Source organism: Phytophthora ramorum, assembly GCF_020800215.1.
Source record: "Phytophthora ramorum isolate Pr-102 chromosome Unknown Phyram_PR-102_s0001, whole genome shotgun sequence".
Classification (NCBI taxonomy): Eukaryota; Oomycota; class Peronosporomycetes; order Peronosporales; family Peronosporaceae; genus Phytophthora; species Phytophthora ramorum.
In genome coordinates, this window is record NW_027150647.1 from 5,315,704 (window position 1) to 5,337,081 (window position 21,378).

General features: G+C 53.3%; 5 protein-coding genes across 5 annotated transcripts; 4 read left to right on the plus strand and 1 right to left on the minus strand.

The window, feature by feature from the left end:
* Window positions 1-1,554: 1,554 nt before the first annotated feature.
* Window positions 1,555-3,279, plus strand: KRP23_1383 (Thiol protease; the record flags this gene model as incomplete). Its single annotated transcript, XM_067884487.1, has 1 exon — window positions 1,555-3,279. One exon carries the CDS (start codon window positions 1,555-1,557, stop codon window positions 3,277-3,279), a length of 1,725 nt encoding a protein of 574 aa, XP_067751956.1.
* An 825-nt stretch (window positions 3,280-4,104) lies between these two features.
* Window positions 4,105-5,580, plus strand: KRP23_1384 (Thiol protease; the record flags this gene model as incomplete). The annotated part of the gene is made up of 1 exon (XM_067884498.1): window positions 4,105-5,580. The coding sequence occupies one exon, from the start codon at window positions 4,105-4,107 to the stop codon at window positions 5,578-5,580; it is 1,476 nt and encodes a 491-aa protein (XP_067751957.1).
* A 793-nt stretch (window positions 5,581-6,373) lies between these two features.
* On the plus strand, window positions 6,374-7,726 carry KRP23_1385 (Germination-specific cysteine protease 1; the record flags this gene model as incomplete). The annotated part of the gene is made up of 1 exon (XM_067884509.1): window positions 6,374-7,726. The coding sequence occupies one exon, from the start codon at window positions 6,374-6,376 to the stop codon at window positions 7,724-7,726; it is 1,353 nt and encodes a 450-aa protein (XP_067751958.1).
* A 154-nt stretch (window positions 7,727-7,880) lies between these two features.
* On the minus strand, window positions 7,881-8,918 carry KRP23_1386 (uncharacterized protein; the record flags this gene model as incomplete). The annotated part of the gene is made up of 2 exons (XM_067884520.1): window positions 7,881-8,526; window positions 8,671-8,918. 2 exons carry the CDS (start codon window positions 8,916-8,918, stop codon window positions 7,881-7,883), a joined length of 894 nt encoding a protein of 297 aa, XP_067751959.1.
* An 11,851-nt stretch (window positions 8,919-20,769) lies between these two features.
* KRP23_1387 (uncharacterized protein) lies at window positions 20,770-21,321 on the plus strand (the record flags this gene model as incomplete). Its single annotated transcript, XM_067884531.1, has 1 exon — window positions 20,770-21,321. One exon carries the CDS (start codon window positions 20,770-20,772, stop codon window positions 21,319-21,321), a length of 552 nt encoding a protein of 183 aa, XP_067751960.1.
* Window positions 21,322-21,378: the final 57 nt, after the last annotated feature.

Below are 21,378 nucleotides of genomic sequence, written 5' to 3' on the forward strand. Positions count from 1 at the left end.
TGGAAGACGCGACCTGGACCATTGTCGACACAAATTGCATTGTGCACATGTACATGCAGCCACTTGGACTCGACACTTGGCACCTGCTGCCTGGTGATTAAAGCCATCGGTGGCTAACGTTCGAACAGCCAACGGACACCTGCAGACCAGAGCCACCCTCGACCCCCATCGTGGACCAGCAGCAACATCTGGGACAGCAGAAAAGAGTTAAAATGGCTTATATTATCACCTTCTACGAGTGCTCTATACGTTGCTACTATGCAGATATGTTTAATTCTTACAAAGGTAATCATTCATATACAAAGACCCTGTTTAGCACAATAATGCGTCAAGCCTTTGCCTTTCGCGACGATGGTCCTCCGTCAGCTGTGGAGCATCGATTCCAGTCCCGATACCCGATACATGGAGAAAGTCATGGACGTTGCAGCGACAACTCGGTAATGCCCTCGTAATCGGCTCGTTTCGGTGAAGTCCTTCCTCCGATCGACTCGAAACTTGAAGACCGAAAAAAAAAAAAATTGGCGCCTCATGGGCTTGTCACTTGGAGCCACAAAAATCTCCGGTCTGCTTTTTACGTGACCGGCAGCTTAGGCGACGAGCCCGCAGAATGCCATGTTGGCGAGACTGCAACGCTGACGCTGCACTGTCCAATTCGCTTGCGAACGAACGAACCGGGGAAGCAAGTATTGGCCCACCACTGGCTTCAACACTGTACCGGCATCGACTCGAAAACTACATCGAAGAAGTTTGAGAACGGAGAGTTGTCTCCACTAAGTTTATCTCGGTCGCCAGGCGCGTGGAAGTCAAGCCTAGATTGCTTATTGTGTGGGCTCCAACGCAGCAACCACGACTGCTGTCGTACAGTCGCCTTTCGTGCGGCTTGGGAGCGTGAGCGAAGGGATGTTGTTCCTTGCCGTTATAGATCACTTCAGCACGACGATCGCCGCGGCCACAAGGATGTTTTTCCTTTCCATCTCCAGCCGGGAATCGTTTCGGTGTCTTCGTTGCGGCGGCGTGTGACAACGACGTCCGTGTCGATCAGAGCAGGCAAGCTATGGCCGGTGCCCACCTGCCGCGGGTGGATACAGCTGATCCATGGCTTCTGATCCAGCGTTTTGGCTGTCCGGTCCGAACTCCAGATGACCGTTTTCAGTGGCCCAGGCGCCGGCGATGTTGTGGACCACAACTTGTGGTCTTTGCCTGCGCATCAGCAAGCTCAGGAGCGTGCCAAACATGACGCGACTTGCACTTGCTCAAGGTTATTGCCAGCTGGCGGTGCCGAATCGCCTGCATCTGGCCGCGCGGAAGCATGAGGCGGGTGCAAAGTGACCAGATGAGCACCAAAGTCTCCGCTTCTACCTCATCGCTGTCATAGCAATTGGCTCGCCACCAAGACATCCTTGGCGCCTTGAAATGGTCTGGGTGCCGCCACTATCAGCGCAGGTGCTCAGCGCTCCTTTGCATCCCTGCAACGACTCGGGGTCGGCGACTTCAATGCTCACTCTTTGATTTCTTAGCTAGCAGCGAGTCAAACGTAGCGCTATAGACGGGAAAATGCAGTCTTCGGACCGATCCATTTCAGGCCACAGTGCCCTCCGGTTCCTCGGCGTCGCGGCCATTGCGGCGGTGGCTGTGTCCGGCGTGCACGGGCGTCAAATGCACGCCGGAATCGACTACCACCGCTACCTGAGCGAGCGGAACGAGACCAGACAGGAGCTCGACGACTGGAAGGCCAACTTCGGCGACAAGGCCAAGAAGAACGGCTGGATGCCGCCCTCGAGCAGCAACTCGGAGGAACGCAGCTCCGATGACGAGGAGGAGGACCACCTGCAGCGGTTCTTCATGACCAAGCAGAACATCTCCGCCATCCAGGCGCTCAACCCGAACGCCAACTTCTCCACCAACACGCCGTTCACTCTGCTCACGAACGACGAGTTCGCCGCCTACGTGGGCAAGGCCTACCGCGCCTTCAACGGATCGTCGGTCGGCAGTAGCTCCACAAACCGCCGACTGCGTAGCTGGCACAGGAGCAGCAGCACCAAGACGTCATATAGCAGTGGATCTCCGAGCAGCGGTGCCACCTCCAAGACGACCACCACAAGTACCACCAGCGGCGCCCCGAGCAGTGCACAGACCTCAGTCTTGGGCGGCACTTCGAGCGGAGACGCAACTTATTCGACGACTAGCGTCAAGACTGTCACCACCACAGGTGCGGACGGCAAAAGCAGCACAACCACGAGCACTACCACGTCTTCGGGCCCAGGAACCGAGAGCACAACAGTGACCACTTCGTCGGGGACCGGTGCAAACACGGCATCGTCAGGCGCTAACACGGCGTCGAACTTCGGCTTCGGCTCGGGCTTCACATCTCCCTGGCAGTGGGGCAACGGCTTCAACTTCGGCGGCATGGGGAAGAACGACTTCAAGCCTGAGACCGTCAAGCCTGCCGGCTCCGACTCGAGCTCAACCACGACCAGCGCGCCAATTACGCAGACGCCCACTACTTCGGCGCCAACCACATCGGCTCCAACCACTGCGGCACCTACGACCACCCCAACACCTACCACTGCTACGCCGGCTACGACTTCGCCTACCAAGTCTTCTGCTTCCACCTCGACGGTGACTGCTACAGACACGTCAAGCTCGGACGAGGTGGACTGGACGGACTCGAAGTGCATGTCCCCCATCCAGAGTCAGGGCTCGTGCGGTGACTGCTGGGCGTTCTCGACGGCGGCTGCCATCGAGTCGGGGCAGTGCATCAAGGGCGGGCAATCGTCTCTCAACAAGTACTCGGAGCAGCAGCTCACGAGCTGCGATACCCAGAACTACGGATGCTCTGGCGGAGCTCCGGTCTACGCCATGGAGTACGTCCAGCAAAACGGCCTCTGCACGGAGGACGACTACCCGTACACGTCCTCGGACGGCACGGCCGCCTCGTGCACGACCAGTTGCTCGGCTGTCGACACGGGTATCACCGGATACGAGTCGGTGGATGGCGCGTCGGACCTTGCCACTGTCGTCGCCCAGCAGCCCGTGATCGTGGCTGTGGCGTCGGGCAACAACGCGTGGAAGCAGTACACGGGCGGCGTGATTTCGTCGTGCGACACTAGCGACCTCGATCACGCCGTCGTGGTCGTGGGCTACACGGACAGCGAGTGGAAGATCCGCAACTCGTGGGGCGAGGACTGGGGCGAGTCGGGCTACATTCGACTAGAGCGATCGAGTGACAGCACGGGCACTTGTGGCATGTACGGCGACATGTCGTACCCGACGTTTTAGGCACTCAGGATGTTGTATGTTGTGGTGGTATGCGTAGTATATGTGGCGTGGAGAGAGATAACTCAATAGCAAGTGCAAGTTTTAGTAGCACGTACTCGAACTGCAAAGCTTGGATACTTCTCGATGACGAATAGAGCGTGAGGACAGCCTCAGGTACATGTACATGTCGACGAGCCCAGCAGGTGGTGATTAATACGGTCGTCTCCACAAGGTTTGCCACTTGGCGCGCACGTGAGCAAGGCCTCGCCTCTGCATACTCTACTAAATGCATCAGGCCGGCACGATCGAGCACAGCTGAGAGCGTCTTTCCAGGGCTTCTCAGCCATCATGCCAGCTCGGACAGACTGCGCAGTCCTGCGGGTGTTTTCTAGGGAACCGACTGCCGAGTGACGCACTGGAAAGAAGTTGTCTTATCCGCGAACTATCGCCACCAGTGCAGCACGAAAGAGGCGATTGCCTTGGCGAGATCTGCCCTCTCGACTACAGGTAAGTAGCTTTACCACTTGAAACAAGCCCGTTATATAGAGAAAGTCACACGTAACGAATGAGCGCGAGTTTGTCAAGATGCAGTGGCTGAGACTCGTCACCTGGTTCGGCGGAACGCTCGACTTCCTCAAAGTCTCCGAACACATCTCCCGTTTTTTGCTGCTCGAACACGACTATCGCCACGTTGGACCAGATGACCAGCGCAAGGATCAGATGGGTCTCGGTGACCCGCGCAGTATGTGGCTTCGGTGTCGGTGGCCATGCGGATTCGCCTCCACTTGGCAGCGGCAGCTCATTCTTGAATTCGCCTGCAACTTTGGTCGCGGTCTTGATTCAATCATGAAGACGTCCACTTTGGCCACGACGTGTGTGTTGGCCGCTTCGGCGCTTGCGGTGGTGTCTGTCACCGCGCGTCCGATGCACCCCAATATCAACTACGAGCGGTACCTCGCTCAAAGAGACGAGGGTGACGCCGAGGCGAAGCTATGGAAGGGCAACTACTACGCTATATGCGCAGAGAACAATTGGCTGCCCGATCACTCCGAAGAGCGAGGTATCTACGACGAGGATGAAGATATCCGCCAACGGCTCTTCATGAGCAAGCAGGATGTACTGGAGGCGCAGGCTGCCAACCCGAACGCCAACTTCTCCATCATGACCCCGTTCTCGGTGCTTACCAAAGAGGAGTTCGCTTCAAAGGTGCTCAACTCGTACATCCAGGTGAACACAACCAAGACCCCCACTCCAGCGACAGCTGCGCCGGCAACCACAACACAAAAGCGCTCACTTCGCCAGCAAGACGCCTACACGTTCACGAGCATGCAGGATATGATCAATTCTCTGATGAAAAGCCTTCAGGCGCAAACGGGAGGCTCGTGGTCGATCGGCACTGTGAAGCCTTCCACGGACACGACCGACAACAATGCCAACCACGGGGGAACCAACGAGCAGTGGCATTGGACCCAACCCAACACGGCAGCTCCGATCCCAGTAACTCAAGCTCCAATTCCAGTGACCGCTGCTCCTACTCCGGCCCCAACTCCAGCCCCCACTCCAGCTCCTACACCAGCTCCTACTCCAGCCCCGAAGCCGACGACTCGCGCCCCCGTCGTTGAGCCTGTGACGAGAAAGCCTTCAACTCCGCTCCAAACCAAGAAGGGAACTCTGAGCACTGCCAACTCGGTTGACTGGTCCGCATCGGCATGCATGTCCCCTGTCCAGAGCCAAGGCCAGTGTGGTTCCTGCTGGGCTTTCGCTTCCGTGGCCGCAGTGGAGGCACTCCAGTGCATCAAGGGCGGTCAATCGGGTATCAACAAGTACTCGGAGCAGCAGTTGGTCGGATGCGACTCGCAGAATATGGGCTGCGGCGGCGGTGCACCGGTGTACGCTTTTGAGTACATTCAGCAGAACGGACTGTGTTCGGAGAGCGCTGTCCCGTACACCTCGGGCAATACTGGCGAGGCTTCTTGCAGTACGAGCTGCTCCAAGAGCCAAACCGGCATCACTGGTTACGAAAACATTGACGCTGGCGACGAAGCCGGACTCGTGGAAGCGCTCAAGTCGCAGCCCGTTGTCGTGGCGGTCGCTTCGGGTAACGCAGCGTGGAAGCAGTACACGGGTGGCGTCATGTCGAGCTGCGAAACCACGCAGCTGGATCACGCTGTGCTGGTCGTGGGCTACGACGCCACCACTTTCAAAGTGCGAAACTCGTGGGGTGAGAACTGGGGCGAGGCCGGCTACGTTCGTATGGAGCGCAGCTCGTCCGGCATGGGAACGTGTAGCATGCTCACGGATATGTCCCGCCCGAAGATGTAAGCGTATCTACACGAGGCTATTGCGCTTCGTGGGTTTTGTCGTGTGTCTACGCGAGGCTATTGAGCTTCGTGTGTGTCGTGGAATCCCTTGTAAATAATACCAGTAGTACACATTGTTCTCCTCACTCCTGCGTTTGAAAACTTTTGAAACAATACTGGAAAAAGTACCACTGGACTAAGGCGACGGATGTTGCCGGTGCTTCGCTGCGGTTTCCCTTGCTAGTCGAACCGAGTTCGCGATGATATTGTTCAAGAAAGTGGTGCCTGAAACCAAAAAAGAAATCGTTCAAGCAGCACTTGATTTCTGTTGCTAACCCCTGGCGACTTAGATCTTGAGTTTGCAGTGATCTCCATTTCGTTGGAGCGAGGGCGCGTCGCAACCAGTAAAGGGAAGGAGACATTGGATACAGAAGTCTCCGGCACATTAACAACTGCCCTGGGAGCACTCACTGTTGTGGTGGTTGAAGCGCAGACGAGTGGGTAACTGCGAGTCGTTTCCAGGCAGGGAACTGTCTGCTCTTCCAGCTGGGACGTCCAGAACATGTCATCGACATCAGGCACCGCGTGAACTTGGCTGCGTGGCAGGGTGAATACGGTCCGAAGCTCGATTTTCTCCGTTCGCATGGGGCTGCAGCGGTTGAGATGTGGCTTCAGTGGGCAGAACACCGCGTTGCGCTAGACGTGCACTGCAGACTCCTTTGAGAGTGGATCGAAAGCTCATTTCCAAATTCACTATCGAAGCAACAACCACTTTGCCAGTTCAAGTTCTCCAGGACACGCCGACACCAGTAACGATGCGCACTTCAAGTTTTGGCTACGCGAACGCAGCCGTTGTGGCGGTGCTCGTGACTGCCACACCTGCGGTCGCTCGACCAATGCACGCCGGTATCGACTACCACCGCTACCTCGAAGAGAAGGACACCGTCCAAGCCGATCTCGACGAGTGGAAGAGCAAATTCGGTGATGTTGCCCAGAAGAACGGCTGGATGCCAGTCTCGGAGGACCGTAGCACCGATGACCAAGAGGAGGATCTTCGCCAGCGTATCTTCTTGACCAAGCAGAACATTGCTACCGTGCAGAAAGCCAACCCAGACGCCAACTTCTCCATCATGTCGCCATTCTCTGCTCTGACCGACGACGAATTCAACAAGTTCGTGCTCAATTCGTACGTCCGTGGCAACTCAACCTCGGGGAGTAGCAGCGGAACTGCGTCTCGCCGCCTTCGCAGCGACGCGAGCTTGGATTCATTCGCCGACGTACTCGACGGGAGCTTCGACACCGCTTCAATCATGAAAACACTCGGGTCAGTTTTTCAAGACCTGATCGGTGAATTAACAGCAGGCACTGTTCAGCCCACGACCGACAGCTCCGCCAATGTGCTCTCGGAAGGTGGCGCGTACGACTTTTGGCATCCTGAGAAGTGGACGCGAGCTCCAGCGACCAACGCGCCAGCCACGGCACAGCCCGCTGCAACGTCCTCACCTGCAGCGACAGAGGAAGCGACCGTCAACTCCGGTTCAGTGGACTGGTCGACATCCGAGTGCGTGGCTCCGATCCAAAGCCAAGGAGCTTGCGGTTCCTGCTGGGCCTTCGCTACGGTGTCAACCGTCGAGTCGGCGCAGTGCATCGCAAATGGGAAAACGTCACTTACCAAGTACTCGGAACAGCAGTTGGTGAGCTGTGACTCTCAGAACTGGGGCTGCAGTGGCGGTGCTCCAGTCTACGCGTTTGAGTACGTGCAACAGAACGGGCTGTGCACCGAAGACAGCTATCCGTACACGTCAGACAGCGGCTACGCGGACTCTTGCAGCTCCAGCTGCAACTCGCAGGACACTGGCATCACAGGGTACTCACAGCTATCGGGTGAAGATGAGTTGCTGAGTGCTGTGAATGAGCACCCGGTGGTCGTGGCAGTGTCCTCCGGAAACAATGTCTGGAAGCAGTACACGGGTGGCGTTGTGTCCTCGTGCGATACCTCGGACCTGGACCATGCTGTAGTTGCGGTGGGCTACGATTCATCATCGATCAAGATCCGCAACTCGTGGGGCTCGTACTGGGGCGAGGACGGCTACATCCGTCTTGCCCGGGGCTCTTCCAGCGAGGGCACGTGCGGTGTCCTGTCAGACATGTCGACTCCACAAATGTAGGAAGGTTGTCCAGTCTCGCGTGTATTTTGTGGCGTTCTAGTCGATGTGTAGCTGGTGAGTTGTAGACATGGTGATCAATTGAAGTACATCCTCTTTTCGTGGTAAACGTAACGGCGTCTTAGTTGTCGGACCCTTGAACAGTGCAACTTGCCTGCTACGACGTCGCCGAGTCCAGCTTGATTGAGGAGATTGCCGCAGCGGCTTCATCGACAGCCGCACACTGTTTCTCCACACCAGCAGCAGCTTCCGTGCTTAAAGGGAGGTACCATTCCTCCAACATACCAGCCTTGTCGCGCGCCTCCTTGTTGAAAGGTGGCTTCAGCAGGCCCCTGTAATACTGCGGCACAATCTCTTGGAACTTGGCAATCGGGTCATCGCCATCCCGCTCACAGACATAGCGGAACCAACGCACTCCAGCACCCACGTGAGTGGTCTCCTCGCGGTAATTCTTGTGAATAATTGTCAGACTCACTTCATCGCTCGCCTTCTCGAAGCGATGGACAGCGTTCGGGAACACATCCAGCCCGCGTGCTTCGTGGACAAGATGAACCACTGCCAAACGTGCCAGAATGCTCTCGCGGGTCTCGTATGCTGCGTCCCAGAGCCCTTCATGGCCCGCGAGATCTCCGTAGTAGCTGCCCAGCTCTGTCAGGCGGTGTGCCCAACTGTTAAAGTGCTCTGCCTCCTCGCCAGCAACGCGGACCCAGTCGTCGTAGAAAGCACGCGGGAGGTTATGCGGTACGAATCGGCACACTATATCCCACATGAGGTCAATCGCGTAGCTTTCTGCGTGTGCCAAGCTTTTAAATGCACAACGCACACAACAACGTAGTCAGTATGAGGTTTGCATCACAAATTCCAGTGGTCCTGAGGCCTTGCAGAGCCTCGCCATCAGCAGCGCCAAAACTCGCCGACAGTTCACTAGGAAGGTTGTTGTTATTTACCTGTGCACGAAAGCCTTGCGAGATCCCTGCTTGGTCTTGTAAGCTGGGACGACCTCCACGTTCTCGGGGCGCGCTGGATGGTCGGGTACGTTGTTCACATCGTCGTCGTCGTTGCAAACGACCTCGATAGCGCCACTTTTCCATTGCGCCACGTACTTGGACGTCTTCTCGGCCTTGGCAAACGCATCGCCCGTGGTTAGCACGTCCAGCGCACACGCGAACAGGGTCGGAGTCAGCGAGTCTGTCATCGTGGTCGATCGAACGGGTGGCCGTAGTTTTAGTGAGGTTTGTATTATTGTGTTGTTTTGCCGCCTTCTTTAGGCTCCAGTTAATGCCTTAGACCAGCAAATAAATCGACTACTATAATACTCCGATCCACAACTTTTGCTGTCAGGAAACCGCATCCATTGGTCTCTATTGGTCAATATATGCGTTAGAAGGCTCTGATTGGGCTAAAACGAGACTCGTGAGCAAGGCGATTCAAATGGTGTACGCGTTGCCGTCGATGAATGGTCGACAGGGAACACACTTCAGATGTCGCCCACCCTTTTGAATGTCTGTGACTTGGGGGTGTTCAATGCAATTTAAGCACGGCAGATAAAGAAGACAACCAGAACGCTGGACGAACTGGTGATGGCGGTGACAGAAGCGTTTTGGGAGCTGCCGAGCTCAACGCTAAACAACACCTTTCTCTCACTCCAAGCGACGATGGAGGCATGCATGAAAGATGGCGGCGGCAACAACTTCCGCCCTGCGCATATGTCAAAATGCAAGCGGCTGGCTTGCCCATGGAATTCAATAATAAAAGCAAGTCACTTTACCTGACAATAGTTGTGAATTTGGCTTAAGAGTTGGTACGTGACAGTTGTTGTGGATCGGAGAGAAGTATATACTTCCTCCGGGCGTGAAAGATTGCCTCGATGACCTTTCCACAGCAACTGCAAAACGAAAAGCATCTGAAGCGCATGGAAATGATTAGGTCGTTTCTCGAGTTGGTTTGTTCTGGCATAAAGATCAGATGGTTAGCCCAAAGCGTATATGTAACTCGCCGAGAAACGCTGTTAAAAGCCACAAATCCAAAACAGTGGGAAGAACCTGCTGGACCGAAAAACATTTGCTTCTTCACGGGAGAGCTCTCGCCACGCGAACGCTCAAATCTATCCCGAACGCTTTGAATTCTCGGGAAAAACAATGCTCATTTGTCGATTATCCTCGTCTTTTGCGTCCGCACATACAAGACCAAGTGACTTATGCCTCGCCAACCAACTATCGAAGCTCAGCAATACCGCAATTCTCAGAGTGCTCCCGTTGGTCGTGTCAGCCACAGTTCTCGCGGAGCGCTTGCCCGGCAGGTCTCACACAGCACCCCCGCCGTACGTACCGCGCAGGCCGAACGCGATCATGTTCAGGCTGTCCTAAACGCAATAGAGGAGCGTCGTATCGCCAGAGAGCAAGACATGGGGCAGTATCTAGCCACCCGACTTCATGACATCGATGACGAAGAGACAGACACGCCCCACTTCGATCGGTATCGTGACATCGGTGGTTCGTCTGGGGTGGAAGACATGACCAACTTCACCACGCGCGAGTTCAACGAGTTATGGCTCTCCATTCGCGACTTTATAGTTGTGAACTACAACGTTGGCAGAGGACGCCGTTCGCCAATTAGCGGGAAGGATGCGTTTTTCATGACGCTGGTTACGCTGAAGCAGGGAGGGAATTGGCAGCACCTCTTTGAGATTTTTAGGCTCCCATCGACGTCTTTCATGGAGACAGTGACCAAGTTCATACAGCTCATTCCCCCTAAGCTGTACGTAGATCAAGTTGAGAGCCGCTGTGATGACACGAAGATGCGAGCCGTTGCCACGTCCGGCAATGCTTTCAGCTACTTCCCTTGCGCGCTGTACGCCGTCGACGTGACTTTCCAACAGAGTTGGCGACCCGGTGGATCCATTCAAGAGAATGGCAAGTACTACAGTGGCAAACACCACTTGTACGGTTTGAATGTAGAGGTCTCTGTGGACACGAGGGGCTTTGCAATAAACTGCTCGGAGCACGCGAAGGGTGCGACACATGACATCACAGCTTTCCCTCACGTCGAAGCTTGCTTTTACCGACATGGGGAAGCTTGTTCTCGTTGGATCCACTAGCATGCATCACACATTCCATCACCTTCTGGAACGTGAGAAAATGTTAAGTGCGTAAGCTTCTAAAGCTCCGCACGATTTCCGTACAGCATCGAATGAAACCTTCCCAATGTTATCCAATCTACAGTTCACGGTTTCATAAACTGTTAGAGGTTATCACAGTAATTATCTCTGGTCCGGTGGATTCCTCCCAGATGCCCCTTGATCCGACTACCGTCTTACCCCGTACGAGACGCCTAGGCGTTAACTTCGAAGGAGTGCAAAAACACATCGTTCAGCAGACCCTCGAATTGAAAGCATGGCGAAAAAGAACGCCTACCTTACCATGTGCTATTGCTGCCATCGGCAGTGTAAGTGACGCGCCTCCAGCTACCCTCAAACCTATCGTCACAGCCAACCATCTCTGCTTGGTAGGCGGCTGCTGGTGGCACATTTCGCAACACTCCGTGGACACACAAGTCTCATCACTCAGAAATGTCAGTCGAAACGAAACGAGTCAGTTACAGCCTTGACTTTAAACGAGCCGTTGTCAGCGAGTACGAAAGGAATGTACGTGGGCGCGGATTTCACGCGTTGGCGAAGAAGCACAAAATTTCGTCAGCATCCATCGTACGGGACTGGTACAACAAGAGAGAGGAGATGGACGCTGTCTCGAAGGATTGACAGGCTTGCGCTCGTGTGATGCGTCGATTTCCCGGAGCTGGACAGTAGCCGCAGCACCAGCGGTTGGAAGAACGACTGGATGCTTGGGTGAAAAGCAGGAACAAGAAGGGTCTTCGTGTCAAAGATAAATATATTCAGCTCCAAGCCCTCAATATCAGCCGGAGCCTGGCTGAAAATGACTCATCGGGCTCCTCGCCTCCGACTTTCAGGGCTTCTTCCGGCTGGTTTGTCGAAATTCAAGAACCGCTACAATCTTGTATCGCGCCGCCACACAACCACGCGGACGCTTTCTGCAGATGCCAAGGAGGTGTGCCTAAAGTTCATCCACGACGGACAAAGTCTGATCGATGAGCACCGGATCGAATCGTGCAACATAATAAACATGGACCAAGTACCGAGATACTTTGAGACCGAGCCCAACGCAACTATTGCACCCCGGGGCGCCAGGGAGGTGTTATTGCGGAAGGAGGTAGCAGCCACAAGCGGTTTACTGCCACGTTTGCAATCACCCGGGCTGGCGAGTTCCTGAAGCGTCATCTGCTCTTCTCCAAGCTCAAGAATGTTGCGGGGGCAGCTTTAGCGCTTGAAGGACAGAACTTGTACGGAGAATGGTAAAAGAAATAGTGAGCATCAATGAGCAGTTAGAAGAACAACGAAGCTAGAAAACTCTATACTGCTGCCAAAAACATAGTACAGGTTGGCCATTGCCAACCGTTTCAGAGTGGAAGTTGCCTTTCAGATAGCCACTCCGGTAATGCATAATATATGTCTTATTTGAGTCACGAGGTGGCCGAGCCTAACCTCAACAGCCTCCCTGGCTCGCCATCAGGGATGAAGATTATTGGTCAAAATTGGGTTGCACATCCCTGGCAAACTCGTTCAGTCAGATCGTGCAATTTCACAAAACGGCGTGGCCGAAAACAACTTTTTGCGTTTTCTGGCGCTTGTAGAACGCCTAGAGCTCATCGGAGGCCGGATTTGGGCTCTCCTCGTTGAGAGACATGAACTGCCATTTGGCCCTTCGGGCCAAGTGCGCCTTACACGGCAAGTTTGCAAATGAGGCCTGGTAGCCAAAGTTTATTAGTTTTCATAGTCATTAGTTTGTAGAGTCCGTTTCGGACGTCATCAGATTGATTGTGACCATATCGGTCACAGCACACAAGTTGCCTTTTCGTGTCGCACACTAAATTCAGTACGGTGTTTGAAAAGCATTCTGTAGACCTCGCGCCGGCGCCTGCATGCAGGTGCTCATTTCCACTTTTGGCATCCAGGGCAGAGGCAGTATATTTTAAATACACTGTTCTTTTGCCTTTACTTGCTTTGTGTGTGTTTTGGTTGTATCGGGGTTGTTTTAGCCCAGAACAGCCATGGCGCGTACCCTGCAGGTGGACAGGATGTCATGTGGTGGCAAGCGCTCAGGTCAGCAGCAGATGAAGGTCAGCGCACGGACGCTATCTAAGGAGCAGGTGCAGGTCAGCTCCACGCTGCCGCCGAAGGAGCAGACTCAAGCCACGACGTGGCCTGTGGCGTATCTCTCGGACCGCAAGGAAACGACTACTGGTACTAAGTACAAGGTCGTCTGGAAGAAGCCGCTGAACTATGCGGGACCGGAAAGCTGGGACCCGACCTGGGAGCCTAAGAAGTCGCTCAAGGCGGACGGCATTGGCTATGCCATGCTCATGGTGGATGCGTGGGTGCTAGCGAGACGTCCGGACACCTTCCTGTGCTGGGAGCGAAAGGCTGTGCCGACGCTGATCGGTGCCAACGCCAGCGGCACGTGCTTGTTCAAGACGCTGCAGCTGGCTGTGCGTTTGCTGGGTAATCCATCAGCAGTGCCAGACGTTGAGGTTGAGAGCTTTCTCGCAGAGTCGCACCGCCGTGGAGTGAAGTTTTCTCGTGGCATCCGCTGGAATGTGTTCAAGGCCTTTCTCGCCCTGCTGAAGCGTGCTGGTTTACCCATCTCGATGCAAGACCTGGATTTTAATCGTCAGCGCTCTGGACATCGTGGCGTCCCAGGCATCAAGCGTTTGAAGCTCGAGGACGGCTTCTACATTGTGGCTGCCAGCAATACCATGGGCGTCGGGCATGCGTTCGTTTTGGAGGTGCAGGGTCGCAAGTACACCGCTCATGATGGGTCGGTCAAGCGTAGCTTGGGACGCTATGGTGAGTGGATTAATAGCCTTATGTTTGTGCGTAAGGTAGCTCTTGACGCTTAAGCAGATAATGCATGTGCTTCTTTTGACTTTGTCATTCATTTTCACATTATTATTGTTAGCATATTCGGTGGCTGTGTACCAAGGAAACCTCGTTGAGGGTAAAACCTATAGGATGCAGTGGGTAAACCTATTGTAGGGGAAACCCCACGCTGTCCTGTGACTCACTAATATTGTGAAAATATATGTATTTGACAGTGATTATTGATCTATCTATTTGCTAATTCCTTGAATGATTGCATTCCTAGTTGTCTTCTTAAATTCCGGAACTGATGCTTGTCAAGTGACTTGGTGAAAATATCTGCGACCATTGACTTGGTGTTGCAGTAAACAACGCTGAATTCGTGTCGTTCTACCTTTTCCTGAACAAAATGGTAACGGATGTCAATATGCTTTGATCGTCCGTGTAGTTCTGGGTTGCTAGCAATTTTGATGCAGCTTTGGTTGTCCTCCATAATGACAGTAGCTTTACTTGTCGTGAACCCAAGCTCTTTCAGTAACAGTTTGAGGAAGATTACCTCATGCATGCAATGACACAGTGCGATATACTCAGCCTCTGTCGTCGAGAGCACTACCGTATGGTGATTCCTCGAAAGCCATGAAATCGGACTTGTTCCGATCATTGTGACATACCCACCAACTGACCTTCTAGTGTCAGGGCAATTAGCATAGTCGGAGTCTGTGTAGGCTGTGAGATGATCAGCTAGGTTGCTAGCATCAACCGACGTCGATCCACCAAGTAGCAAACCTTGGTCAGTTGTACCAGATAGATATTTTAGACCTCTTACTACAGCTTTCCAGTGCTCCTTTCCAGGGTTAACTAAGAATTGGCTGACTTCGCGCATGTAGCATGCTAGATCTGGGCGAGTTCCAACCATGAGATACAACAGACTGCCTACGACTTCTCTGTATGGGATGTCTTTCATAGCCTCCCTCTCTTCTTGGGTCTGAGGCTCCATGGCTTTTGTAAGCTTGATGCTGCGGTCTGAGGGCGTCGCAGTAGGGTACGAAATAAGATGTTTGAACTTATCGAGGACATTTGTAGCGTACTTTTGCTGGTGAATAAAGATTGTTCGGGCTTTACGGTTCCGTTCAATGGACCAGCCGAGAATGTACATCACCTCCCCTAAATCTGTCATTGAAAATCTCTGTTTCAGGGCCGATTTAATACGGCAGACGAGGCTGACAGTGGGTGCTATGATAAGCAGATCGTCCATGTAGACAGCAATGTAGCATACTTGGCCATCAAAGGTTGCCATAAAGACGCAGCTATCTTTAATCAATTTGTGAAAGCCGAGGCTCTCAAGGAAGGCGCACAGTGTCTGATACCAAATACGAGGTGCTTGTTTAAGGCCGTAAAGGCTCTTGAGGAGTTTGCAGACAAGGTGCTCTTGGCCAGCAGCAGCGAAACCTTCGGGCTGGGCCATGTAGATTTCTTCCGAGAGGAAGCCATTTAAGAAGGCTGTCTTCACATCCATCTGATGAACCTCGTAGTCTAGTAATGCTGCTATGACCAGGAGGAGGCGTAGGACCTCCATCCTGATAACAGGAGAAAAGATCTCGTTGTAGTCAATGCCATATTGCTGTAGAAAGCCTTTAATAACTAGGCGTGCCTTAAACCGGTCGATTTCACCCGAGCCTGTGTACTTCACAACGAAGACCCACCGGTTTTGGAGAACACGGCGGCCTTTGGGTGGTGGAAGCAGAGCCCACGTTTCATTGTTCATGAGTGACGCAAATTCAGATTCCGCAGCAATTCGCCATTGTCTAGCATAAGGGGATTTCATGGCTGCTTTGTAGGACTTAGGCTCAGGCACATACCGGGTAGCAAGCAGACTAAGAGTTTGAGTTGTACGTTCATTGTTTTCTTGAGTATCCTCCTCTGACTTCAGCTCTGTAAGGTTGACTGCTTCCTCGTGTCGAGGACGTTTAGCAGGGGACTGTGGAGGTGTTGAAGGCGTTTCCGTTACAAAAGAATAGATGATTTCGCCTCGGTCATTAGCATCAGTGGCATCGTTCAGCGGAGTCGGCGTCGCTGCAGGTGTTATAAGGGGTGGGACATCAGGTCCGACCTTCGGGGGACTGCTTGGTCCGACCCTTGGGGATTGGCTGGTTTGGATATTGGACGTGGGACTATCACCAGACGGGGCAGTAACAACCAGATGAGCCGGTAGAGGCAATGGATCGGGTGCGTCGTCGACATCCTCAAGGGTTGGAAAGCTGTCTTCCTGAAAGACGACGTCACGGCTGTAAACGATGGCCATCGTCGAAACGTCCATGAGGCGATACCCCTTTTTGTGACTAGGAATGCCTAGATATAGACAGAGCTTTGCTCGTGCATCTAGCTTATCCCTGTATATATCATTGATGTGTGCGTATGCAGCACACCCAAACACCTTCAGATACGGCACACTCGGTTTGCGATTGTACCATAGCTCATAGGGACTGCAAGTGTAGGTGTTCTCACTCGGTGTCATGTTAAGTAGTGTAGTCACGTGACTGACACATTCTGCCCAGAGCGCTTTGGGCAGTTTGGCATCAAGTAGGAGGGCACGTACACGTTCCAGAATCGTGCGCATGCGTCGCTCAGCGACACCGTTTTGCTGTGGTGTGTAAGCGTTGGTAAATTGCGCATGAGTTCCGTATCGTTTAAGGAGTATGCGGCCTAGCTTCTCGTACTCCTTTGCATTATCAGCTTGAAGGACCTGAACATCCAAGTCCGAGGTAGGACCTGGATATTCTAGGGTGTGCACATCAGAGCGGAAGATGTTTAAGGCTTTCATCCTGAAGTCTTCGTAGCAAGAGTAAAGTTGGCTACGAGTTTTAATAGGGTACGCAAACATGTATCGCGTAAAGTCGTCAATGAAGACGACAAAGTAGCGACAACCGCTGAGACTAGAAACGGGTAGTGGCCCACAGATACCAGAGTGAACTTTTTGCAACGGCATTGAAGCACGTTCAACACGTCTATTGGAAGGAAATGCAGCGCGGTGTGACTTCGCGTAAGTACATGCAGAGCAAAAGAAATTGTCTTTAGGAACTCCGGTGTTGGCATCGAGTCCGTGGAGGGCTTGGTCCTTAGTGAGTGCCTGTAAGACACGAATATTAGGATGACCAAGTCTTTTGTGCAAGAGCATAATAGCAGTGGACTTACCAGAGGTAGCCACGTGGGCTTCTTGCTTCGGGATCGGCGTGGCCGTAAACTGGTACAGCTTCGCAGTGGTTGACTTCTTCGCCTTGAGGTTGAAGCGGTGGTCGGTCTGAACCGTGCACACGGCTCGCTGGAACGTGAAGCGGAAATCGTGTTCCACAGCGGCAGCGACCGACAGCAGGTTGTAGTGAAGCTGCGGTGCGTAAAGTACGTCACGCAACGTCAGCTGTCGCTGACCTCCCTTAGAATCGGTCACCTGAAGGACGACATCACCTGTGCCTTCAATGGGTATCTCAGACTTCCCACCGACCGTAATCGTGCCAGTAGCAGGAGTCTTCGAAACGAACCACTCGGCATGCTGGGTGACATGGCTGGTGCAGCCCGAGTCGACCGTCCAGCTGGGGTCGAAGGTGGTGGATGCTTGAGCCGTTAGGCTGATGGCGGGTGGAACAGGCTTGACCACTGTCGCGACAGCGATGCGTGCTTCTTCACGGCGGAACTGATCATATCCACCTTCATCACGACGAGATTGCTGATGTCCCTTGCTGTTGTTGTCGCGGTTGTTGCCACCCCGACCGCCGTTGGTCCGACCTCGACCGCCAGTCTTCCAGGATCCACGTCCACGACCGGAGTTGTTGCCACGTCATTCGTAGGGGTGGGACCGGTTAGAGTTTCCACCGCGGAACTCAAAGTTCGCAGGCAGGACGGTTCCCGCCTTCACAGTACCACCCCGAAGGTCCTTTTGCAGCCCTCGACATTGCCGAATATCATGGCGAGGCTTCTGGCAGTAGCTGCAGACCTGGCTGTCGGTCACCGGACGTGCCGGCGCTTGGGCTGGAGCAATGAGAGCCCGCTCTCCCTTGGTAGTGCGACTTTCAGGGGTATCCTTCGCCAGAGTGTAACGCGTCTCAGCCTCCATTTTGCGGATCTTGTCCTCGATGATCGTCTTGAGCTCGTCATACGGGATGTACTTCCGGTTACCTTTCCAAATGCGCAGGTCGTCCTTCCAGGACGCTGGCATAGAGTGGAACAGGTAGACAAACTTTTGTCCGTCGGTGAGGACTGATTCGGTCGCCTTGGACGCGGCTCCCATTGCGTCTTCGAGGATGAGAAAGAACTCATTCACGTCACTCCCTTCCTCGTACTTGGTTTCCATGAGGAAGTGCAGAATATAGTACGGGTCGCCATGGAACGCGGCACCCTCGTACTTCTTGCAGATAGCTTGGAAGATGTCGTAAGCCGTGGTGAGGTTCTTGACCAGACGTATGTGCGTGTCGTCCATCGTCTTCATCTGGAATGACTTGGTATGCGCCTCTATGCGACGGAGGCGGCGGGAAGACAGTGGCACGCGCTTCTCCTTAGCAGCCGACGCTGCGACTTGCGCTGCGAAAACGAGCGTACCGGGGAGGATGGCTTGGGCTTCGCGCTGGTCTTGGCATCTTCTTCACCGTCGGACGCGTCTTCGTCAGAGCTTGGCTCGTAGTCGACGGTTTGCGAGTCATAATCGGCTGGCGAGGAGACCGTAGCGCCACCGTCGGCAGAGTCGGACATCTCGCTGTCGGACGAGTCTTCGTCATCGTCGTCGCTGCTTAACCCGTCGTAGTCCTTCTTCGTGACGAAACCGAGCAGGTGCTTGCCATCAAGCGATGCCGTGACTCGGGTCTACCACACGTCGTAGTTCCTTGAGCCGGAAAGTCGAGGGAAGTCGTCACTTGAGGCTCGGTTGGGCTCATAACCTGTTGCGGGGGCAGCTTTAGCGCTTGAATGACAGAACTTGTACGGAGAATGGTAAAAGAAATAGTGAGCATCAATGAGCAGTTAGAAGAACAACGAAGCTAGAAAACTCTATACTGCTGCCAAAAACATAGTACAGGTTGGCCATTGCCAACCGTTTCAGAGTGGAAGTTGCCTTTCAGATAGCCACTCCGGTAATGCATAATATATGTCTTATTTGAGTCACGAGGTGGCCGAGCCTAACCTCAACAAAGAATAAGCCAAAGCTTAGTGAGCTAGAAAGTTCCGTTCTCTTGGACGTAAATATTACTGGGATGTGGAACGACAAGATACTGATAGACCATGCTGAAGCTGTTATTTGCAGTCGAAAGCAGACTCGGATCTATCGGCAACCTGTTCTGTACATCGTCGATTCCTATGGATGCCACGTCGCGATTTTCAACGAGAAACGACTGCAGTGTTACAATATTTTTGTGTTGTTGGTTCCTCCGAATTTGATGAACTTGCTGCAACCGCTGGACGTAGCGGTGAACCGAAGCTTTCAAGCTTTCTATAGCGACAAGTTCAAAGACTACATTGGCAAGGCACTGAATGATTCCGGACTACAAACCAAGCGTGGTAATCCCAAGGTGCCCGGCAACAAAATGGTGGCCCAGTGGGTTTTCGATTGGGTGGAGCTGCAGACGGCCGATGCCATCGAGAAAGCTTTTCGTGTTTGTGGTCTGGTTGCGCGCCAGATATTCGATGACGGAGACCTGCATCCTCCGCTACGAGAGGACACCAGCTTCGAGGAAGAAGAATGGTGGCGAAAATACCAGCATCTCATCAATGAAATCGACGATCGCGAGGTGTGCGTTTACCCTCCTCTGTGGTATATTCTACACGAAATCAGCTTCAGCCTTCTTCGTTGTCTTCAGCACAGTCTTGCGGGGACTACCGCTGACTATACCACGGTTTTGACGGAGTACATGTCCGGCTTAGAAGAGCTGGATGGACGGTATGACGAAGAATACTTGTCTTCGATCGTGGAGGGCTCGACAAGTGCAGGTGAATTGGAGATGTTCGCAGCTGCAAGCCTGCACAACGCTAACGTCGAGGTGAAAACGCTGGACGACGATTGCAAGGTGATTGGTACGTATACCTACCGAGTTCCAGAAGCCTCTCGAACGGTTTGTCTTGCTCGGCTTGGCCCGCTCTTCGCTTTAAAAGTTGAGGGGACTCTAGTATAAACAACTTTGGATCTTGGTCCTCCCGTTCTTCAGACTTTTGTTCATTCACTTCAATACAACGCCAAGTGTTTGTACTCGAACATGTGATTTCTATTATTTTTCAACGCCTAGGCGTCTGGTACGGGATAAGACGGTAGTCACTCCGTCGATGCCGTCGCTTAACTCGCAATGACCGTAAGAACCCGCAGGGTCCTTACGAGGGGCAAAAATAAGGACTGATCGCATCGTTTTGAAATTTGGCATGCGTGTTCACGTATGTATGGAAAGAAGGCTTGCAAAGTTTGAGCGTATAACTACTTGAAATGCGCTAGCTGTCGCGATGGCAACCTGTCAGCCCGAAAACCTTCTTAAATATAGATGTTTTACGCATTTGTGTACAGACAAACCCCTTAGTAGTGCCTATTAGAAGTCGCACTTGATCTGTATGGCCAGCAGCCAACACTCTGGGGATAAAGATGACAGAGAAAGTAACTTAACTATTAGTGCTGCAGCTCGCATCAACTACTTAAGCGGGCTTCAGCAGCTTCACATGCACAGACCCTACATACTTGGTTTCACTATACTTAACAGCGTCGCAGCGCTTATCATTGTTCACAGGGTCCCAAGGCCTTTGATCTTCAACGTCACAGCGGTTGAAGTCGGCCTGCAGTACGCATTCCAACAGTGCCACCCAAGCGTCCCACGAAGAATTGAGGAGACAGTCTCTCTCAAAACCTCGCGAAGCGAAAAACCCCACGAAGACTCTTCGTGGGGGTTTTCGATTCGACCTCACTGATCGGTTTGAGGGGGGGAGATAGCGATTTTTGCCACACCAAGACGGACGTCTTCGCTTTTCTTCGTGTTTGAGCAGGATCATTGGCTAAAACAACTATTTGTTTTATTGGCTAATTTGGCGTGAAAGATTTCACGATAAATTTCATGAAGGGCCAAAGAACGAATAGCCGCCGTCCAGCAAGACCAAGATGGTGGTGACCCGGTCGCAGGCGGCTACTGCGCAAGCCGCTGCAGAAGCCGCTCTACAAGCCACAATACAAGACCCCGAGCCACATGACAACATGACTGCGATCGTTGAGGTTCCGAGTTCGGCCACCTCTCCAACTTTGATCCAGGTTGTCCCAGATGCAGAAGACCAGCTAGCAAACCTTGCTGAGCGCTGTTTGGCTCACACACAGGCTCTGGCCGGTGAGCACGTTATGCTAAAGTTCCAGCAGGAAGGTCTCAATCAAGCGCAGCAAGCAGCGCTAGTGGCTGTTCAAGGTTATGCGGAGTCGGGGTTGAATGAGCTGGCCAACAGGCAGTTGGTCATCGTCCAGGAGTTTCAAGGTGCATTGGCCTCTACTCGATCCACATTTCAAGAGCAGATGACTCGTCTACAAGATCTATACGCAGATTTGGGAGCAAAACTGGAGGGACAAGTCAACAAGAGTCTTGCCCTGGTAGTTCAAGACCTTCAGCGCGATTCGCAGTCCGCTCTTCAGGCCCATACTGACGGAGCCAACCACTGTCAACGCTAAGGTTGAAGCCGGTTTCAAGGAGATGAATGACCGTGTGCAGCAGCAAATTGTGGAGCA